At 46.0% G+C, this 20,879-nt stretch overlaps 1 protein-coding gene across 5 annotated transcripts in view; it reads right to left on the reverse strand.

The window, feature by feature from the left end:
* myo16 (myosin XVI) overlaps positions 1–20,879 on the reverse strand; it is an 83,928-nt gene that overhangs the window by 44,091 nt on the left and 18,958 nt on the right. For all 5 annotated transcript variants that reach the window (XR_007398871.1, XM_049019833.1, XM_049019826.1 and 2 more), the window contains exons 3-7: positions 12,032–12,102; positions 10,990–11,133; positions 5,217–5,325; positions 4,036–4,160; positions 3,384–3,509 (exon numbers count right to left, since the gene is read on the reverse strand). Coding sequence is in view for 4 of the 5 variants with exons in the window: in XM_049019833.1 (XP_048875790.1) it covers positions 3,384–3,509; positions 4,036–4,160; positions 5,217–5,325; positions 10,990–11,133; positions 12,032–12,102 (575 nt within the window). In the remaining variant the exon portion in view is untranslated. The remainder of the gene's footprint in view (positions 1–3,383; positions 3,510–4,035; positions 4,161–5,216; positions 5,326–10,989; positions 11,134–12,031; positions 12,103–20,879) is intronic.

Below are 20,879 nucleotides of genomic sequence, written 5' to 3' on the forward strand. Positions count from 1 at the left end.
TAGAGTCGCCACATCGCATGTGTGTCTGTCCCTGAGGCCTGTAACACTTCGCGGAATCGGGCTTACGTGTTCAGAAGTGGTAGGAAGGTGCCAGACGTGAAGCACGGTAAGGGGGCTAAAGTTCTTAAAACCACATTTCCATTTATGCATGAATCATTTGCATGTGCAGCTAACATGCAGCAGGTCTTAAAATAGCCATCGCCACGAACAGAGGGAATTATGCTGAAGGCTGTCCCATGACACGGAGTCCGTTAAGGCACACGATCAACCTCCATCACCTGTATGCCCAAAACCCAGCTGTCCTTCAGTCTCAGCTATAAGCGGGTCGAGAGCCAGACCCACCCCCCACTCCCCCGACTCGGGCCATGAACCCGTCCCATGGTGGACTGTGAGGTTTGGCCTTGGTTCTGAGAAAGCAGCAGCAGTCTCTGGTTTCACATTGTCAATCCAGGCTTTGCCAGTTTGGGGCTGGGGGGCTGCCTTCTGGCCCCCGGCCACAAATGCTGCTATTCTGAGCATTTCCACCAGCTCCACACTATATCCACAAATCCTTTAGGGAGATGGGGGGGGGTGGTGGTAACTAAGGCTGAACACCTGCTGACCTACATTGGACTGCAAGAGGTGGGGTGGGGTGCTGGGGGGGGGGGGGGGGTTGCATAGGAGAGTCCAGCTGACTCACACTCTGGAGGTCAAGACCCTCAAGCCACAGCCACGGGGCAATGAGGGCCGAGGATACTGAGGATTAACGCAGGAGTCAATCCAAGGGCACAGGCGTGCAGCACAGGAAGAGCTGAGGATTCTGGGAAAGAACCCGGTGGTCAGTAAAAGGGCACGGATACAGGTCGTGTTCGAAATGTCCACTTGTTCACTCACTCACTCACTACATAGTGTTCCCTACATAAAACACTCACTAGGGGATAAGGGCAGACAGCGTTTGATACATTTTGGACACTAAGTGGGTCCATATGGCTACATAATTATGCACTGGATATTAATATGTTTTATCTCTGTTGCATAAATGCCAAAACATCCCTTCTACAGTTAAACTATAAACCCACTTCTTTCCTTATTGTATATTTTGGGTTAATGTTTCTACTCGTTCATTATTGTACTAAAAACATAGACACCAACATTGCTAATTATGATTAAGTACACCTTGTAACTGATATATGTCTTCACAACGCTGAAATAAAAATTAAACAAAAATAAATGCTTCACAGCACAAATCTGTGCACATTTAGCTTTATTTAAAAACATACTTAACGGTACCGTATCTACCTCCCCAAGCATCATTGGGAGTACAGCTGTAACTACGGTGTTTTATACTATATCTTCAATATACTGTATTGAGAATTAATGTTACCCATGTAAAACAGTCCAATACATTAAAATAATCATTTGTTTTTAAAGCAATGTTTGCCCCAGCACCGGTGTTGCAGCTCACGTGCAAAGTATTTCATGAGTGAGCTACTTAACAACGGTAACGGTTGCAGTTTAGACTGAGAAGGTTTGTCAAATATGGTTTCGAAACTCATGCGACAGGCTACAGTGCATGATGCAGGGTACAGCTTCTGTACACTACATTACAGTGTGCACTACATTACAGTGTGCACTACATTACAGTGTGCACTACATTACAGTGTGCACGATAGTGGATGAAATTTACAGTTTACAGTATACAAAATGGCTGACTCCCCACATAGTGCACTTTAAAGTGGGCAAGTAGGCATTTTGAACACATTACTGGGAGAGCCGAGGATTCTGGGAATGAACATGGCGGTCAGCCCAAGGGCACAGACATGCAATAGAGGCAGAGCTGAGGATTCTGGGAAGGACCCCGGCGGTCAGCCCAAGGGTAGAGACACACAGCAAAGCAGAGAAAGCAGGCAGTGCTGGGAGACCCAGTATACAGAATGCATAATCGGATAACCCCAGTACCAGCTTCGCTTGCTGGCGTGATACATATTGAAAGCCACGGTCTCCACAGTGAAAATCTGCTGCAGCTCACCAATTGACAGCTGAATTATTGCTATGCTCCCAGATGTCTTCCCCATCTTAGCCTTAAATAAATAAATTAGCCTATAACTGCACAGCTTAATAATCCTCGGCTTTGGCAGAGCGCCAAGACTACACGGCCGTATGACTGAAAAGTAATCTGCGAACTTTGCCCGTGAAGAAGGACCCATCCCTGACTTGTGATCTGATTAAAGCGCTTCCTGTCGACCGCACAGCAGACATTCAAGGTCGCAGGACACCTGCAGCATCCGTGCATAACTCTTCAGCACACTTGAGCACAGGGCACAGATGGTACACACGCGGGCGAGTGTGTAAAGACTTGGATTTCCGAGAAAGGGCTGTGGGTTCGAGTCCCCGGAGCTGCCGCAGAACCCCAGACCACACTTTCGTCCACGACTGCAGAATTCTGCTGCGCTAACAGTGTGAGGCACGTTAGGAGCGCGCTTCAATCTTAAACACACCGCGGCAAAGGACAGTACCCCGGGGAACGGAAATAATGAAAGAGAAATGATCTTAAACGTGATCAAATCCCTCTTAGTCAGCACTGGCTGCACCACTCAGGGACGTAGTCACACATTCGACCGTGTCAGCAGAATTTCACGGTACGTGATTCCACCCAATGAAATCAATCTCACTCTTTAAGCAGCTGCATAATATATCTAATACAAGTTACCTTGATAAATGTACACAATGGGCAGAGGAACAGGGAGAGGGTCCCGACCCTTTAAGACACTTTATCAGAAGAGTAGGCACCTACCTGATCATTCAAGGATATTTTAATTGCAGTATTCATAAACCCTCTGAAAAGTAATTTGGTGTCAAGGATATAGGAGAGAGTTTGATAATGGGGACGTGGGGCGGGGGGGGGGATTAAAATCCAATGCAATGTTGTACTTATTAGGGAAGGACGAATTAAGACAAATTAAATATTGGGAGGTACCCCAGTTCCTCCTGGTTCCCCTGCTTGGCATAACAGTTTAAGCACTGAACAGCAGAGATGGACATTTCTTATCCAGAAACTACAAATCCAGACCATGATTTTGTTCCAACCAACCAGTTGAGTCCTCTGTGACTGTGACTCGCACTTAATTCTCAGCAGGTTGGTTGGAACAAAAATATTGGTCTGGATTTGCACTTTCTGGACCTGAACTCTGCTGAATAGGGAGGCACTCAAAAATCTGAATAACTGAGACAGGGCTGCTAATTTGTGGCCCCAGAGCAATACAAGAATGGGAGATGCTGTACAGAGTAGAACACAGGAATTGGACACAAAGTAACTCCATAAATAAGATCTTCACAGGTGACGTAGGTCACTGAAGGTGTGTATGAGCTCACAGAGCCGAGCGTAGGTCTTTATGGCTGTATACCTGTCCGTATTTGGCTGCCAGGTGCAGAGGGGTCCAGAAGCTGTTGTCGGCCACATGCGGTTCTGCCCCGTTCACCAGCAGCAGGGAAACGACCTCATTGAAGCCACTGGCACAAGCGATGTGTAGCTGAGGTCAGGAGACACACTCGTGAGCTGGAGGACTGTGCAAACCTCAGGCCCACCAGCAGGGGGCAGCAATACAAACAAAAATATTTAAATAAATGCACACAAAATGTCATGGGGCTATCTTCCTTTAGCAAGATGATGGGTGTGACTGAGAAACATGACGATGTTTTGATTTATGGGGGTCTGCACGAAACTCTGAACTCAACCGAAACAAGAATGTAGAAACACACCCATCCCAAAGGAGGTGCCCTATGTAAGACATTACCACTGTTATTTGAGTCCAAGAGAAGTCAATAAGCTATTCAGTCACACAAGTTTGGCAGAGTGTGAGGATTCGGCTGCCTTTACGTCGAGGATAATGTTTATCTGGCTGACCAATCGGATTAGAATTCATCAGTCCTCAGTGCCCTTGCTTATTTGCTTCATAATAATATCCTGAAATCTTTATTCAGTTACCATTCGCTGGCCCTTTAAAGAAAAGCACCTGTCCACTGTAAACATGCTGGAGCGGAAGGCGGAAAGCTCACCAGGGTGACGCCCTCGTCATTGCACTGGTTGACGCTGCCCCCTGTGGCCACGAGCTGCCGCACGTCTAACAGCATCGCGCTCGCCGCCTGCATCTTCACGTGCCGCACGGTGCTGGCATCCAGACCTGCGGGGGGCCCAGAGTCTGTGGTCACAGTCTGTCCGAGCTTGGCATTCACACAAATGCGCTACTCCCACTGTACGCACATGAATCTCCGCTCTCCTGCAACATCTCAATTATTTCCACTCACATCAAGGAACAGGCATCTGGCCATTAAGACTGAAGCGAGAGGCCATGTCTCCTGCTTTCTGCAGATTAACGTGTTACTATGACAACCTAAATGAAAGACAATGTCAACAGCCTTCTCCCAGTTTACATGGATGGAAAAATAGGGACTACATCACTCCTTTGCACCTTCCGGTGTTAGTGGTCTTCTAGGGTAAGCATTGCATCAACCCTTTTAAAAGAACAAACCACAATTATGAAGGAATGAAGTTAGCCTGCCAGCCTGATATTCCGAAAATCACTGGTATTCTTGTATGATCAACGAGAAGAACATTTTAAAAATATTGACTTGGGTGTCAGCTGGACGAACAGCGGCGTGTCAGAGTTAGATAGCTCCTGAAGAGCACGTTCTCATAATGCCGTGCTTTGGTGGCCTCTGAGCGGCATCACCAATTAGGAAGACCACTCCCTCCTTGTTTTGATGTTTACCATACTAACATGTAAACCAATCCTGACGTTATCGCTCGTGGGATATCTCTGCTCCTTGGACATCCCTGGGTGGATCAAAACTCAAAGGAGACCACAAGGCTCTTCCCTTCCCTCCCAAAACCGAGTGAATGTTCCAGCAAGCTTACAGCTCCACTCTGCAATTCACCATCTGGTTAGTTGCTTTACCATCATCGTTACGAAACAGAAGGGTGTCCTGGATGGCGCTTTCACAGCCATCAGCTGTGATGTCTGAATTGCGGCTGATGAAATGCTGGTTTCAGGCAGGGGAGGGTCTCTCTCAAAGAAATATCGTAAACAATTTGAATTATTTAAGAGATCACGGAGGGTGCCCGTCTTCATGGGACTGTTGTCATCTTGTCACTGAACGTGGCACATAAGTGACACTCATCCCTGGCCTTCTGCCCTGGGAGGTCGGATAACAAATGAGCAGACTGGGGGGATTTTTACCGTGTTCTTCCAGGTGCTGCATGAGGATGTGGCTTGCCTCGCTTCCTTCCGGGGCGTAATCCAGTGGAATATTCCCGTTCACATCCTGCAGCAAGACGTTCGCTCCTGCCTTCAAAACGAACACAAATTAAACAAAAAAAAAAACAAGAGGTGGTCAACACACTGTGTTGAATGTTTTTCATTCGATCAAGGTGCATCGTCTTCATAAAAACACAACTGTGAACAATGAATCCACCCAGAATGCAAGTCATTTTGGGATATGACTTGCAAAACATGCTAGCGTTGTTCTAATCACATCAGTGACTTTCATTCATTTTATATACTGTAGTTACACGGGTGTAAAACACATGTAAATACCCATCCATCCATCTTTCATCCACTTATCCTGGTTGCAGAGACTTATAAATATGTATTAATTCATAGTTTTGCGATATTAATGAACAAACAGCAGAGTGTGGTTCTGCCTGACAGCGCTAACAGATTTCCGTTTGATAAAGCAGCTGTTTCTCCCCGTGCCTCCATCTCCCTTCTGTCTCCATGCCTCATGCCCCCCCCCCCCCCCCCCACCGCACCGCAGAAGCAGCCCCCCCCCCCCGCACTTCCATTACTCACTCCAGCTCCCTTTTAAATCTGCTGACTTTCTAGGTACAAAAACAAAAAAAGTTACAACATGCCGTAATGATTGGAGCTGTACCTACCAAGATAAGGAGTGTGTGATTTAACTAAGGGTCCCTTACTGAATATATACTGCTAAATGAATTCTAATGAGCTCGTAGAACATGTGAGATTTACAGGCCTGTTCTGCGGAGCTTTGGAGTCCAGGGTAAAATAGGAGAATGAACTCCCCTTACAGATCACATGGTTAACTAGCCATTCCTGACCAGCTCCTCGCTATTGGACGCAAGAGGTAGCCTTATCAGATATGCATGTTAAGTCTTCTACAGGTAGATGTTACCATCTGATGAGAGAATATGTGATAGACTTGCACTTGCCCGGGAGAGGCACCCTAAGCACTTCAGAGACAGACACACATTTAACCATCAAAGTCACCAAAGTCATTTTGCTATCATGCCCGGGCAGAGAGTGCTTATCAATGCCCTGGCCTCATTAATGAGGTGGACCAGAGCACAGTTAGGCGGACTCAGGCAAGGATAACATACAGTGTTCCAGCCTGGGTTGGTTTCCACCCAATAGGGCTGTTGAATTTGATTTTGGGAGGCAAATTTGCTTCGGGCGATTGAAGAATATCTGTGTTGGTTTGGGGTCAGTTTAGCGATTTTCATACGTTGTATAGGCCAAAATTTAAGCATGCGTAATATCCATCCAATCAGTCATCAGGACATCACTAGAAAGCCATGCTCACTTCAGAGTCCGGCTGGTGATGTTAGCGCACCCCCATGTCGCGTGCTTTTTTGAGCAACAAAGAACCAACAGTCTCTTCTGCATTTAAAGGTACCACCTCAAGCACACACACCAATCTGTATGGAGTCAAATGTAATAATTATAACAATCATTAATTAATCATTGTGCATGTATATAATTATCTTGAATCTTTAATTTAAATCCAAACGCTTTGTGTGTATGTGCTTATGCTCACCTTGAATGTGCAAAGAGACAAGACGTGTACGGATTATATCGTCATTACAATGGAGTTAATCCTTAACCTTACTGCACTGCAATTAACACTGTCTCTGTGGAGCAGGGTAAACGCATCTAATTTTTGAGACATGCGTGCCTCAACTTAGCACGAAAATGTGTTCAGACTAGGTATCCAGCAACCCATTCCTGCTTTAAGCTGAACTATTGATCAAATATTTTGGGCAGTTTTGTGTGCATTTTAGTGGTAAGGGTTAGGGCTGGGCACCATCAGCTGTATTTGGTGACACTGATCTGGCAGGCTGTGTGGGGGGGTATTCTACGAGTCAGGATTTCTAAGTTAGCAAGGTTAACTTAAGCTAGAAGTCATGTGTGTCCGATACGAGGTTCGGTGAGGTGAGGACCATTCCTACTGAGCAATCATAATCTCTGGCTTAAGTAAGTTAACCAGGCTGAGAAATCTTGCTGAGTGGAACACCCCCATCGCTCACAAAACTGTACTGCGAAAGCAATTACGAGTGCAGATTGGTCAGTGACAACCATTTCACAAACATGCTAATGATCACTTTGGCCTACAGAATTGTTGTCCCGATACCAAAATTATGACCGCCATACCGATACTATACCGATACCACCGATATCAAGCATCACGATACCGGTACCGCAAGGACGCCAATGTGGAAATTTTGTTCATAGTAAATTACACACTTATGTCATTCATATTCAAGAGACATTTATCTCAAATGCATTTAATTTTTTTTTTCAGCAGACACCGTAATATTGCCAAGCACCACATCATGATTACTCGGATTTATTTAGCTACACGGAAAACGATAATATGTTCGTAAAGGATATACCCACCACGATTATTCTTCACTTCCGCCATATCATTATTAAAAATGCACGCAAGGGGGGCAGAGCAATGTGTATAAGGCGAGTATTTGGGGCATGGGGGGAGGGGAGATCAGTATGGATACGATCTGTTAAATGGCGCGGGGGGGGGGGGGGGGGAGGGGGGTGACAAATGAAAATAAGAAGAAAAAAAATTACACCACAAAGGTTACAGCTGTTCTTCCATTCATCTGTTCAATAAACATAAAAAAACTTCCCACACAGCACATTACACTTGATTATCTAACTACTTATAACACAACATAGCATAATAACCTATAAGTACAGATATTAGTTTGATGATGTTAACGTAACCTGTTTGCTGTGTTGTAAGATCTTGCTGTGTTATAAGATTCCCTACATAAATCACTGACTTGAAGCTAGTGAGATCATATTTAACTAGGTGACATTTTAGTATTCTATATAGCATGATGCATGCAATTCTCACATAGGGTATAATTGAGTTTTGGCAGTGGTCGAGACATACTGAGTACATGGTTCTGATTTGATGGTTACCGTCAGCAATATATTACGTTAGCATTGTCTGTAATAGTGTAATTAGTACTGGTACTAAAGAAATGCAATAATGAACAGCTTTCAAAATGCGGTACTTTTTAAGTACCGGTATCCTGTGTTGCACTAGTCTGAAAAAACCCAGAAATTCTGTAAAATGTGGGACTGCTTACTGTATGTGCTGCATAAATAAAAAAATTGCTTTGTTGCATACTTGATAAATCTATATGTGTCATCGTACCCGAAATGACCCCAGATATGCACACAATAAGGACATTAATCACGAATTCCACTCTGCTGTGCAATAGCACAGGACAATCGTGATCGTGGTATGAGACGACCAGGCCAAGTGTGAGTACGCCCTAAATCTGACCCTGGAGGATCAGCATATGATCTTGTGACCTAATGACGCAACCACATTTACAGGGTGATTGACAAACCCAGAGATGAACTTCTACTTGTTCTCATAGCTAATCATCAGTTGGATGGCGGCCATCAAATTCTGGCATATTAAGAGGAGATCCACCTAGGCAGCTGAGCAGACCGCTGACCTCTGACCTTGTGGCAATCCCCGCCCTACCACAGTGCAATGGATCTACACAGACGTCTGTGGTGCCAGAAATCCACTACCACTGGTCATCGCTTAATATAACCATGCAATGTGCTACAAGCATCACTGTTACCAACATCCTACATTTTGCTGTTTCAACTCTCTTTGTTAATAACCAAGATGTTATTGTTGTTTGGTTATTTTTGTATTGTTAAGAATGAGAGCAACGGTCATAAAGTGCTTTGGACCTCAGTGACACACCTACACGGGTGACTTGCCACAATTAGAGTGTTTAACCGTTCAGATGGCCTGCCAGCATGCATGCCGGCCCTCTGCAGCGGATAGCCGGAGCCTTCATGGTTCAGTGCGCTCATACAACATGATTCCCACAATGCCCTGCTCTCAGCTGACAAGAGGTGAAACCGTGTGGCCAGGGGAAGCAAAGATCAGGACTCGTCGCTACTCATGCGGTGAATTTTGCTGATAAGGGTATTAGCGACGATGGGCCAGTGACTCTAAGCCCCAGAGAATCCCCAAACCCCCCCACACCCCCCATAAACCCTATCCGTGAGAGAGGTGTGCATTTCCATGAAGGGCTCTGATAGTAAGGCCCGTCCTTGACAAATGAGTTGCCCTTCCCAGTGTTTGCCAGTCTGCACCGCATAACAATTACTGCCGCAGCACAATTAATGGCATGGCTACTCAGCAACGCAAACGAATCTGTCTTAATTAGCACCTTCAATAGCATAGACACAATGTTCATGCTATAATCTGCATTTTGGAGGAATCAAACTGAATTTCATCATTTTTTCATATTATTGTCATGCTATAATGGAGCAGAATCCAATTCTCACGCTGTATAGCGGAGAATCGCAGGGTACAGCACAACGCTGCTGCATACCTCAGCAGAAAGGACACTTTTCGGACCAGGATGGGGACCAACTGGAACACCACCCGGCCATCAGCGGCACCGAATCCAGATCTTCGTAATCATGCCAATGAGGTCACGCCTGGAAGTTCACTTTCAGTCTGCTGGCCGACACAATGTAAGTGCATGTGGAGTCGTAAAAGTCAGGGCCATAAAACGGAATGTACACCTGAATTTCCCATGTGGGAGCAATAAAATACAGCTAATCTTTATCAATCTGCCCCATCTTGCTCTCCATTACACACAGGTAGGTAAGAGTGAGCTTGGCAGCCTGGGGCAGTGCCCATGGAGCTGGGAGTTTGGGGCCTTGCTCCAGTGCCCACGGATATGTGACTATTCTGTCAAAGTCAGGCTCGAACTGGCGACCTTCTGAGTACAGACACAGAGGCTTAGCTCTCCGAGCTGCAGTAAAAGTGCCATTATTATTATCTATCCATCCATCCATGAATCGATCATTTAAATGTGCTGCGCAAATCTCAGGCAAGCCTCAGTCTGTAGATCCAGTTGCCTTAGACATTAAAAAGGGCTCATGAAACATCGAAGGACACCCCCACTGTTCACCCAGATTCCGAGCATTTTTGCATTAGAAATGAACCCAGGGACATGGGGAGACGAGCTTTCGCCCCTCCTCACCCCCCAAACATTTTCCAGGTGATGTCATACTGGCACCGAGCCACCTGTCCGGGTGCATTCCGGTTACAGGCAGCCCCTATTAACTGTAGCAGAGGTACCGTTGCCACATGGTTACAAGGTGAGGAGAGGCTCATTTGTGCATAATCAGGAAGGCGACTGTCATCGAACCTTTGACGGGAGACAGAGTGACATGGCCCAGATCTGATAACCTGCTGGGATCTTCACCCAGCAAGGTCAGGACCCATCGTGTGAATGACAGGCTGCCTTTCCCCAGCAGCGGGGGTGTGTACATAACACCAACACACACCAGCGCACACTAACAATGCCGGCAGCCAATCCGCACCACAGGAGACCTGGGGGTTGGGGGAGAGGCGGGGAACAGAGCCGGCACTCACGAGGGGCTGCAAAGCTACGCAACGGCACCTCCTCCAGGTCTGTCCTTCAAACAGCGCTGGGCCCGCAGTGCACAGAGAGAGCAGGCTTTGTAGTCGAGTCGTGAAAGAGATACACGCTTCAAAAGGGACCAGCGAGACGCAAAGAATAAAACCATCATCAGCGGTCCCGTGATACACGGGGAGGTCATCAAGAGGACAAATCTGATGGCACCGGGCCGGCCCTGGAAGATATGAGGAGGTGAGGAACGGAGAAGGAGCAGGCCTCACCAGGAGCAGCAGGAGAAGCACGTCCGCGCTGTCGCAGGTGCAGGCCACGTGCAGCGCTGTCCACAGATCCTCGTCCTGCCAGTTCACGTTCAGGCCCCGCTCCACCAGCAGCTCTGCAGCAAACGCGTTGTCATGGCGAGCACACTGCGGAGAGTAGCGGGGGGGGGGAGGATTAATGAATGTGTAGCCACCTGCATTTATCCATCAGCACGGCTCCCGCAGCAGCCTGCAGCTTCTCAAGGGTTTGAGATAAAGACGCTGCATGCAGACGCAATGGTAGGAGACCCATCATTTTGCGAATGACACGCAGAGCTTCAGCCCATATGCCACGTGTGTTTAAATACATAAATCCGTTTCTTTCTTGCACAAAGCTGATCTGGTTAAAAATGGGGGTGGAAAGCCTTAGAAGGCTGCAGTATTTAAGGAAGCACACCCTACATACAGGTGAGATGGGTAATGATGCAGGCAGCACTGCTGTGCGCCTTTATTGGCAGTAGGTGGCGCAATAGATAAGCTGCATAACCGAGGGTCGCAGGGTAAGTTTCATATTGATGAACACATGCAGCACCAGTCAAAAGTTTGCTTAGATTTTTTTATCAATTTGTCTCTATTTTAGCTGTTAGTCACCTTATAGTAAAAGGCCTCGGGGCAATGAATTAATACATATCAAATGTTACAATGACCAACTGAACATCTCAAAAATTTTCCCAGATTTTAGGCTCTTCAAAATAGCCTCCTTTTGCCTCAATAACAGCACTGCAGACTCTCGGCATCCTGTCAGCCAGCTTTAAGATGCTGCTGCCTGAAATGCTTCTCCAGCAGTCCTGACGGAGCTCTATAGGGTGGAGGTCGGGCGATTGTGGGGGCCAGGTCATGTCATGGTGCTACGTGTACTTTCCTTGTTTACCAGATAATAGAATACTCACATAACCTCACAGTGTGCTTAGGGTCGCCATCTTGTTGTAGAACAAATGAATTTCAGTAGATGTGTCCACTTTTCATGGCTACTGCACATCAAACGGCGTCACTGTAAACGTCTTACCAGGTGCAGCAGGGAACCTCCGGAGGGGATGGGCAGGGTGGGGTTAGCCCCCTCCTTCAGCAGCTGCAGGACTGAAACATGAAAGGAGACTCTGTGAGCTCTGCTCTCACCTGCATGGATCTTTCCTCTCACGCTCCCCACAGGACACGCCTTAAGATCTGGCTAAGTTACAGGCCCGCATCCCCATTTGCACACACGGCAGCATAATATTCTCTTCCCTGTCACACAGATCCCTTTCTCGCTTTTTCTTCTTTTGTTACTCATGTCAGACTCTGCTGGAGTCCGGCTAGGCAGCACTGTTCTGACACACAGTTCCCCACCAAGCAGACGGCAATCTTCACGCACGGCGGGTCACATGACACCATGGCAGCAAGGCGGAAGTAAGCTAGAGATGCCAAACACATGATACTTAATGCATCGGGTCTCAGCAAAATGAATTCATCATTAAAATGTGCTGACACTTTTATAAAGGGCAGGGGTTTTACATGCCGTGAAGAGGAATTACATCTCAGGTCAGCTGTGTGTCGCTCACGGCTGCTTTATTGGTTTTGTCGCACTATAGTCAAGAGCCATTGAGTCAAATCATTAACAAGCTGATTAGAAACGTATGTTATCCAGAGCCATTATGAAGTCTGTCCTCTCTGGGAAGGTAAATGTTAGCTCAGAACTGTTCGTAAAATGGCGAGGACAAAGAAACAAAAGGAGATGCATAGCATAGCGACCAAGACCCCAGGGTCACGGCGGGTCATGATGGCAACGTCTGTCCACCAACGTGTGACCTTGAGGAGCCCGACTGGGAAAGGAGTACAATATGTGGTGGCATGGTGATGCAGGAACCATCACTTTGAAAGCTGAGCCGATCGCATCTCAGGCTCCCAATAGCATGCTAAACACAAGGCGCGTCCTAGTGTGTCCTAGTTAGGCTTCCGTATTTCTCCACGATACAGCACAGGCTCATGGGATTTGTGTGTAGGTGCAGCGATGATGGTCTGCGATGTCAAAGTAATACCTAACACATACACCCAAATACACTGTTTGCTTTAGCTTGGCAAAGAATTGACAAAGTCAAAGTTGACTGTTGTCTTTCTGCAAATGCGCAACAAAATGAGGTAGTCGGCACTCTTAGCCTGTTCTGATTTGGACACGTCTCTGGGTCCACAGGGGAGTGGTTTGCATTTCACTTCTGTAACCAATCACAATCTTCATTGCATGACATCACTACACTAATTAAAAGAAGTGTTTTCTATTAAGCGACAAGGTGCAGAGATTTGTAAAGTGCCGATTTTATCGTGTGACCAGGCGACAGAATTAACACCTAACACCACTCCCAGGGGCTGAAGATCGGCAGAGTTAAACACAGGAGCTGGATTTGGAATGCGCCGCTGGGATTCTCTTCTAGAAAACGTTTCTGTTAAGTGTGACTACACACTGGGATGTAAATGGTGGGACGTCTTTTGACTTCCCGGCTATTTCCAGAAAAACACGGCCGCTATTCAACCACCCAAATATCTACTTCCTGCCATAATTATAATTACCTGCACTATTCAGTCACTGGAACAGGCTGCAAGATTAAACATATTCAGAAGATCAGCTTTACTTGCTGCACAGTCGAATATGGGAGCTTTTGTTTAAACTGTCAATAATTCAGTTTTGAAAGAAAAAAAAAAGGAGAGAGAAAACAAAGAGAATCCTTCAAGGGTCTCTGTGAATTTTTTCATTATCTGTCGGGGCTCTGAATCGCTGTTCACCAGAACGTGTGACTCTGAGAAGCAGGCAGGGCGTCCCCTCCTTAATACCGTCTAATCAATGAAGTCATTGTTGTTTCACTGTCATCGCATTCGCTCCCCTTTAGGGGAAAAAAAATGGCAGTGAATTGCCATTTTCTGAGAGAATTACAGGACATGGTAGCTCACAGTCAGAAAGGAAGAGAAGAGACAGAGATGGAGAAAAGACGGCAGGAAGGGATGGTCAAGTATGCAGGACAGAAGGCTTATTGGTGTAATTACAAGGTGCTATATTATGTGTCACATCGCATAACAAAGTAACCCTGAACAGGGCTAATTGAGGATGGACTGGGTCTGGCACGGCAGCTCCTGTGGCATTACACCCGCACTGCAGCCACAAGTTAACTTCTGTGAATTTAATGAAACTTAAAATCTCCGCCTGGCCCTCATTGGCTTCCCAGTGAAGCCGCCAGGGACAGCACGACTGAAGCAGATGGACGCTCTGAAACCCCCCCACCCGCCACCCTGACTCTGTTCTGTCACATGGACGTAAAGCTGCACGATATCTCAACAGTTTACACCAGAACAAACAGAGCGAAAATGCAGCGCCATGCTCTCTCCGAGAACTCGAACAATGAGATCAAGAGACGGGGAAGGAGGAGTGAATGGAGAAAAGATGGAGAACGAAGTCGCTCCATCTGTGCTCCAGTGAGGCCTCCAGGGAGGTGGTCCATCGTGGAAGAGGAGCACGGGCAGACTGGCACCCATGCTGACTTGGGGGCGGGGCTTGGAGCAGATCTGTACCAACCGCCATTGAGTACTGCCAACCGTGATAGATGTGGGGGGAGGAGGGGTGTAATTAGTGCCAAGATTGTCAACGGATTTCCAACATGAAATTGAGCATGGCTGTTATTTGTTTATCTCAGGGCACAGACTTGCCGATAAAAAATACCCAGACCCAGGATATTAATGCATTTGATGAAGAGAGGATGATGGAAAGCTCAGTGTTATCCAGCGAGGCTCATTCGTCATTTCTGTCCACACGGGCTGAGGGAAAATGAGCCCCTTTTAATCCAGTTATTTGTGTGACAGTTATGACTGAATGTCTATTTCCTGTTTTGGGGACCTGTTTCTTATCAAGTCTTAATGTAATTACCCTACCCTGTAATACTGAATATCTAAAAAAAAAAAAAAAAAATACATCTGCCGACTGTCTGTAGCTGCAGGAGGCATGAAGCCTGAAAGAGCCTGATCTCAAATCTGTCACTCGTCCAGGGAAAAGTGTTTCATCTGACTTGCTGCAGGATCCACACCCTAACCCACAGAGCTTAAATTTAATTAAAAAGAAGTTTTTTATGTGTTTTATATGCTATATTATAATTATTATAATTAATAATAATAATAATTATTATTATTATTATTTATTGAAGAGCACTTTAGTCAGCACATTGGCTTCTGAAAGGTTTATGAATGTCTGCTGGTCCAGGAGCCACTAGCTGTTTTGTTGTGAGCAAACGGCTGGCACAGGCCCCCACAGTCATCACTCTGGCTGAGGAGACCACACATTGGTCTGTGTTATGACTCCACAGACAATGACAGATGTCCCTCGGCCTCCCCGCGACTCGAGGCTAGCAGATCGCGACCATCCAGACATTTTGACATGTTAGCCATCACACATGGTGCAGATGAAGCATTCTTAATGCAAGTTTGGGGGGGGGGGCATTTTTGATTCTGTTGGCCGTCGTATCAAAGAGACGGCAAAGCAACCTTTGAAGCCACATATATGGTGTTGCCGTGGTGACGGGATGCTGTGGGAGAGCAGTGCATCCAGGCAGACTGGTCATGGAGATGCCAGCATAACACAGAGTGCGATCCAGCCAGGGATTCTATCACACCCATTTCTCAGCCACCAGTTGAGGACGCAAGTTCCCAAGGTGACAGCATCCTTCAGTCTGGTAGGACCGTCATTTAGCAGAATCGAGGGTGACTGATGACAGATCTGATGAGCTTCTGTTGTGCTTCAGACAGCAAGGAAGAGGAAGCAGACCTGATCTGCTCTATTCATGTATCACTCTGTCTGTTTCTCAGGCATTCTTCCTTCTCCCTCTCCAAAGACATCAGGTGTCAACTGCTTCCTGCATGAGTCCACTGGGACTTTGCGGCTATACAGCAAGACGCTATATCGCCAAATGAAGGCCCCACAGGTACATACCTGTTACTATGCAGCAATATGGGAAAACCAGGTTGTATCGTCTGAGCTAACAAGAGCTAGCCAAAACTGGCTTAGGGCTACCAAGGGCAGAAGGCTATCCGAGGCCAAGGGCCAGCTAAGGGCTATCAGGGGCTGTGGACTAACTAAGGCCAAAGGCCAGCTAAGGGCGATCAGAGGCTAAGAGCTAGCCAGAGCTAAGGGCCAGATAAGGGCGATTAGGGGCTAAGAGCTAGCCAGAGCTAAGGACCAGAGAAGGGTGATCAGGGGCTAAGAGCTAGCCAGAGCTGAGGGCCAGCTAAGGGCAATCAGGGGCTAAGAGCTAGCCAGAGCTAAGGGCCAGCTAAGGGCGATCAGGGGCTAAGAGCTAGCCGGAGCTAAAGGCCAGCTAAGGGTGATCAGGGGCTAAGAGCTAGCCAGAGCTAAGGGCCAGCTAAGGGCGATCAGGGGCTAAGAGCTAGCCAGAGCTAAGGGCCAGCTAAGAGCTAGCAGGGGCTGCACCCATGCCTGACAAGTCAGCCATCTCAAAAACACGCTGGCCATAAATATTAGTGCGCAGTCTGTCCTGAATAAAACCATGAAATTAATGTAGAGGCAGTTCCAAATCCACATCATTTACGCATTTATTCTATTCAAATATCTAAATTAAATTTAATTCTTGGGAGACACAGACTGCAGAAATAGAAAATACCCCAATGGTTATAGTAATAATATGAAACATAGGACTGACTTCTTCAGAATCTTAAGCAGAAGATATATTTGCTTAGGCTCAGTCAACAACACTGTAATGAAATGTTTTTAGCTGCTCTAAGAAGTTTGTATGTTATTCATGGAAAACTGATGTGTCCCTTCCTTTGTTTTTCCAGTCTGAAGTTTGTATTTTAATACTATGGCTACAAGGTGCAGATCATACCTGGAAAAGCTCCATCCATCCATCCATTAATTTTCTGTAACTGCTTGTCCTATTCAGGGTTACAGGATCTCAGAGGCTATGGATGAAAGGTAGGGAACAACCCAGGATGGGCTGCTAACCTATCGCAGGCTCTTCTACTACTGAATAACATATTCAACCTTGACTAAAACAGCCATGTAAATAAATGCACTTACAATCAAGTTGCATTGTAAGTAACATTACACAAACGCAGCAGCAACGAAATCAAACTCCGTAAAAATAAAGGCACATAAAAATAATGCCTCTGTAGATTATACATCAAAATATTTGTGAACTGAAGGACAGGTATTGAGTTTTTAGGCAGCAAACCTAGAGCGCTTATTGCTGTAGTCTCTACTCTACAGTACGGCGTTCAGATGTACTTCTACAAACTGGATGGGCCAGCAAGGACGAATCCCAAGACGGGCCATCCTTTGGAGACTTTAAATCAAAGCAATCTTTAGGCTTTTGAACAAGAAGCCGAAGGACAGGAAAATGGCATCCACATGTCCGATGAAATTGTAGGTCTACAAAAGCCTGCACAAATTGCAGCGGTGAATTATGAGAAGTGCTTGCTGTGTTCACTGTCTTTCCCCTGATGTCACGTCTGGCTAAATCAATACAATGGATAAAACTGCACTTCAAAAGGATTCCCCAACCTCCATTTTGCCTTTTACTTAATGTTCCTTATACACTGGCACTATGCATTTGGGGCTGATGGGGCATATTCCACTCAAAAAAGTGGACCATTATAGTGTCCACGCAATACTCCATGGTTATGGCCAATTTGTCTATGACTCCCTTCATATTGTCTTACTGTAATGTATGGTTCGTTCATGGGGCACAAACCCACGAAGAACATTTGTGTAGAAGCCCATACTCTTCCTTCTTCCTTGTCTAGGATTGCACTTGATTATAAGAGTGAATGAGGTCTGTGTGACGTCTCTCTGAATGGGAGGTACGAGCCCCATGTGTCACTCAGACTGAGCAGCGAGCTTCGAATAGGTCTTGGGCTCATCTTCAAGCACAAGGTGCTGTGCTTGACTTGGCTTTGACTTGTTATGTTGCCATTTTCTTCTGTTTCATCTACGAGTTTATACTTTTTTTTTTTTTGTCTCCAGATTTTTATTAATTTCTGAGTTTGTGGTCTTTGTTGTGGATGTGGAAGATCAAGTTCATTAATGCTTGAAGTTGTGTTTTAAAAACGCACAACCCATGAGACTTGCAGCTTAACTTACAATAACATATGCAATGTTAAGATTAATTCATTTGTAGCTGTAATGTTTCCTCCAGTCCTGTAGGGAGAAGCAGATTTGCATAGCCATGGATGCCCCTTGACCTTTCTGACCTGGAAGTGCTGTTACATAAACAGCCTGGACGCAGAGCTTGGTTCTCAGCCTTGTCTGTTACTAGTGTCAAGTCTGAAGCCTTAGTTTGGTCAAATGCCTGTTTCATTGCCTCTTTGAACATTCCTTGGTTCCTGATCCCTGGCTTCTTGACCTTATCTTTGTACTGCCTGCTCTATTACTTGAGCTTCTCACACCCTGTTTGAAGAGCATATCGTGATTAAATCCTGTTGGCTGTCCAGCACCTTGAGACTCGAGTGATGGGCAGAACATCTTGTTTGCAGAATCCAAGTACAAGCTCAAGCACAGCTTGGGGCACCATGCTAGTCCCGAGTAATAGTAACCAGCCCAAACAAGCAAAGAGCTTGGTTGACACATAATCCTTCACATACTGGAGCCCACATTTCCAGAACTGAAAACCACTGCTCTAAATAACCATGCCTAACTTACCAACATGTAAATGGAAACTAATAGGTCGAATTCACACAAATGATGTTCGATCACTTAGAACAAACTACTTCCCTTACATCTCAAACACACTAACATAAATGCTTCTCCTTCATAATAATAGCATAATTTACTATAGTATTTACCGAGCCACAGTTTAAACTCAATAAAAAGTAATTGCCAATGCATACGACTGAACAGGGTTGTTCACAATTTGCAACAAGGAGGCTGAATCAGACCCATCGAATTTATTAACATAACTTTTAAAATATTAATGGAAATAGAGTCACAACCTCCTTCTCTTCAGGCCTGTATATCCACCTTGGCTAGCCGCTCTAATCCCTTTGGTGTCTGTCGAAAACCACGGCTCAGAGATCTCCTCCCTGGGATGGATGGAGCTCTGGCCTGGCGTCGCCTCTCTGACGCCACAGTGTCCTACGTTGGACTTGCAGCATCCTTGCGTCCCCTCTGCTACCACAGCGATTATGACCTTGTCCTGCAGGGTCACACAGCGCGCACTTTGGGGTATAGCTATTAATACACGCACCCGTGAGTCACATTGTTGTTTGCTTACTATTTTGAAATAAGTTTAAATTTCTATAAAGGGAGCCGTTGAACTTGTTCCAGCGATCAGCATGGTGGTGCTGCGAAAGGTTGTGCGCAGGTTAGAGGAGAGCATTATGGGAACTCAGCAGGATCTTGAGTGCAATGGTAATTGTGGCCTGAAGCTGAATATACCCAGGCATATGGCAGTATTACCGTCATTACCACCACCCTTCAAGTAACCTTCAGAATGAGGAGTTTCGGCATTCAGAAGTGATACGGTGGATGATCAGCTGGTGCAGGTATGTTTCTGCTAGGGCAAAGATAGAGTGGGAGTTTGGCACTTTGTTAGCAGAGACAGAGATCTCCAATAACCAGAGGGCATCAGAATGAGTGGGGCTGGTTTGTTTTCCAGCACCAAATCAATGTGAGCTCCGCACAAGTGCCTTGAAAGCGGTGAGGTTTGTCAGATTCCACATGTGCCAAACACAGCCTGTAGGCAAGGGATATATATAACATCAAGGCTGAGAAGAAGCACAACGCTGCTAAAAATCAATAGGGTGGCAGGTGTTATCATACTCACATCGAAGGTGCTGGTGAAAAAGAGAGAAATGGAATTCATCTTTCTCTGCACTGGGAAACTTCACAGAAAGAACATGCAAAATTAAAAATAGACGTCCACATGGCCAAAAAAATAAATAAATCCATTTTCTTCAGTAGAAATTTGCTCTGATAATCTGCCTCATGATGACTGGTAACAATACTGCTTTGACAAGACGTGGTTGTCATCCCCTGGGGTGACCTGACAGCTTTCTCATCCCGCAGTCTTCCACTACAGCGCAGATTATAATTAGCACAAAAACCCGCACTCGCTCTCAGACCAATTCTAAAGCAGAGTATAAATGAAAGACTCCTTAAAAGGCACATTGTGAATTATGCGGAATATCTTGATTAAAATAATGTAGGGTGTTGAGGAAAGACAAGCCATCACCGAAAAATCCCCCATGATTCCCTGCTCTCTGTCCAGTTTACTATCCATCTCCTATGGTGTGGAATACTTATTACTTCCTCTGTCTTTTAAAGGGATTAAACACTCTGTGGCTGGTAAAATTCCCGACAAGCTCCTAACCCTCTGGGGATATTTCAGGCATGGGTCCAGGCTAGTTCCTGGCATTCGGCTTCCATTATGTTGAGAAGAGCATCCAGAATATTAGCTCCCACTTCAGGAGGTGACACCAGAACTCAGCTAATACATACAGACCTATCATCTGTCTGCAAGAACTACAGCGACAACACCTACATATACATAACTGCTAATATGAACCCGATGGGTTAGGTGAAGCCCTAGAGGACACTGAATGCTCACATGGCATGTGTTCATACACATAAAGGGACAGCCTAACACAACGGGCAGACCAAAGTCACCCAACAGACCGGCACAGAGGACGAACGCTGGGACAGCGGGACTCCACCCACGCAAGGCCGGGGACACAAAAGGTCCTAGAAGTGTGAGATGACAGCACTGTGCCCTGGGTCGCAGTGCTGACACACGCCACATTACAGCAGAATGAATAAAAGGATGTAAGAATACTGGGAAAATACAGACAACAATCCTTATCATCCGATCCATGTTGAGTTAGTTTTGAAC

This window comes from Brienomyrus brachyistius, chromosome 1 (assembly GCF_023856365.1).
Source record: "Brienomyrus brachyistius isolate T26 chromosome 1, BBRACH_0.4, whole genome shotgun sequence".
Taxonomy (NCBI): Eukaryota; Metazoa; Chordata; class Actinopteri; order Osteoglossiformes; family Mormyridae; genus Brienomyrus; species Brienomyrus brachyistius.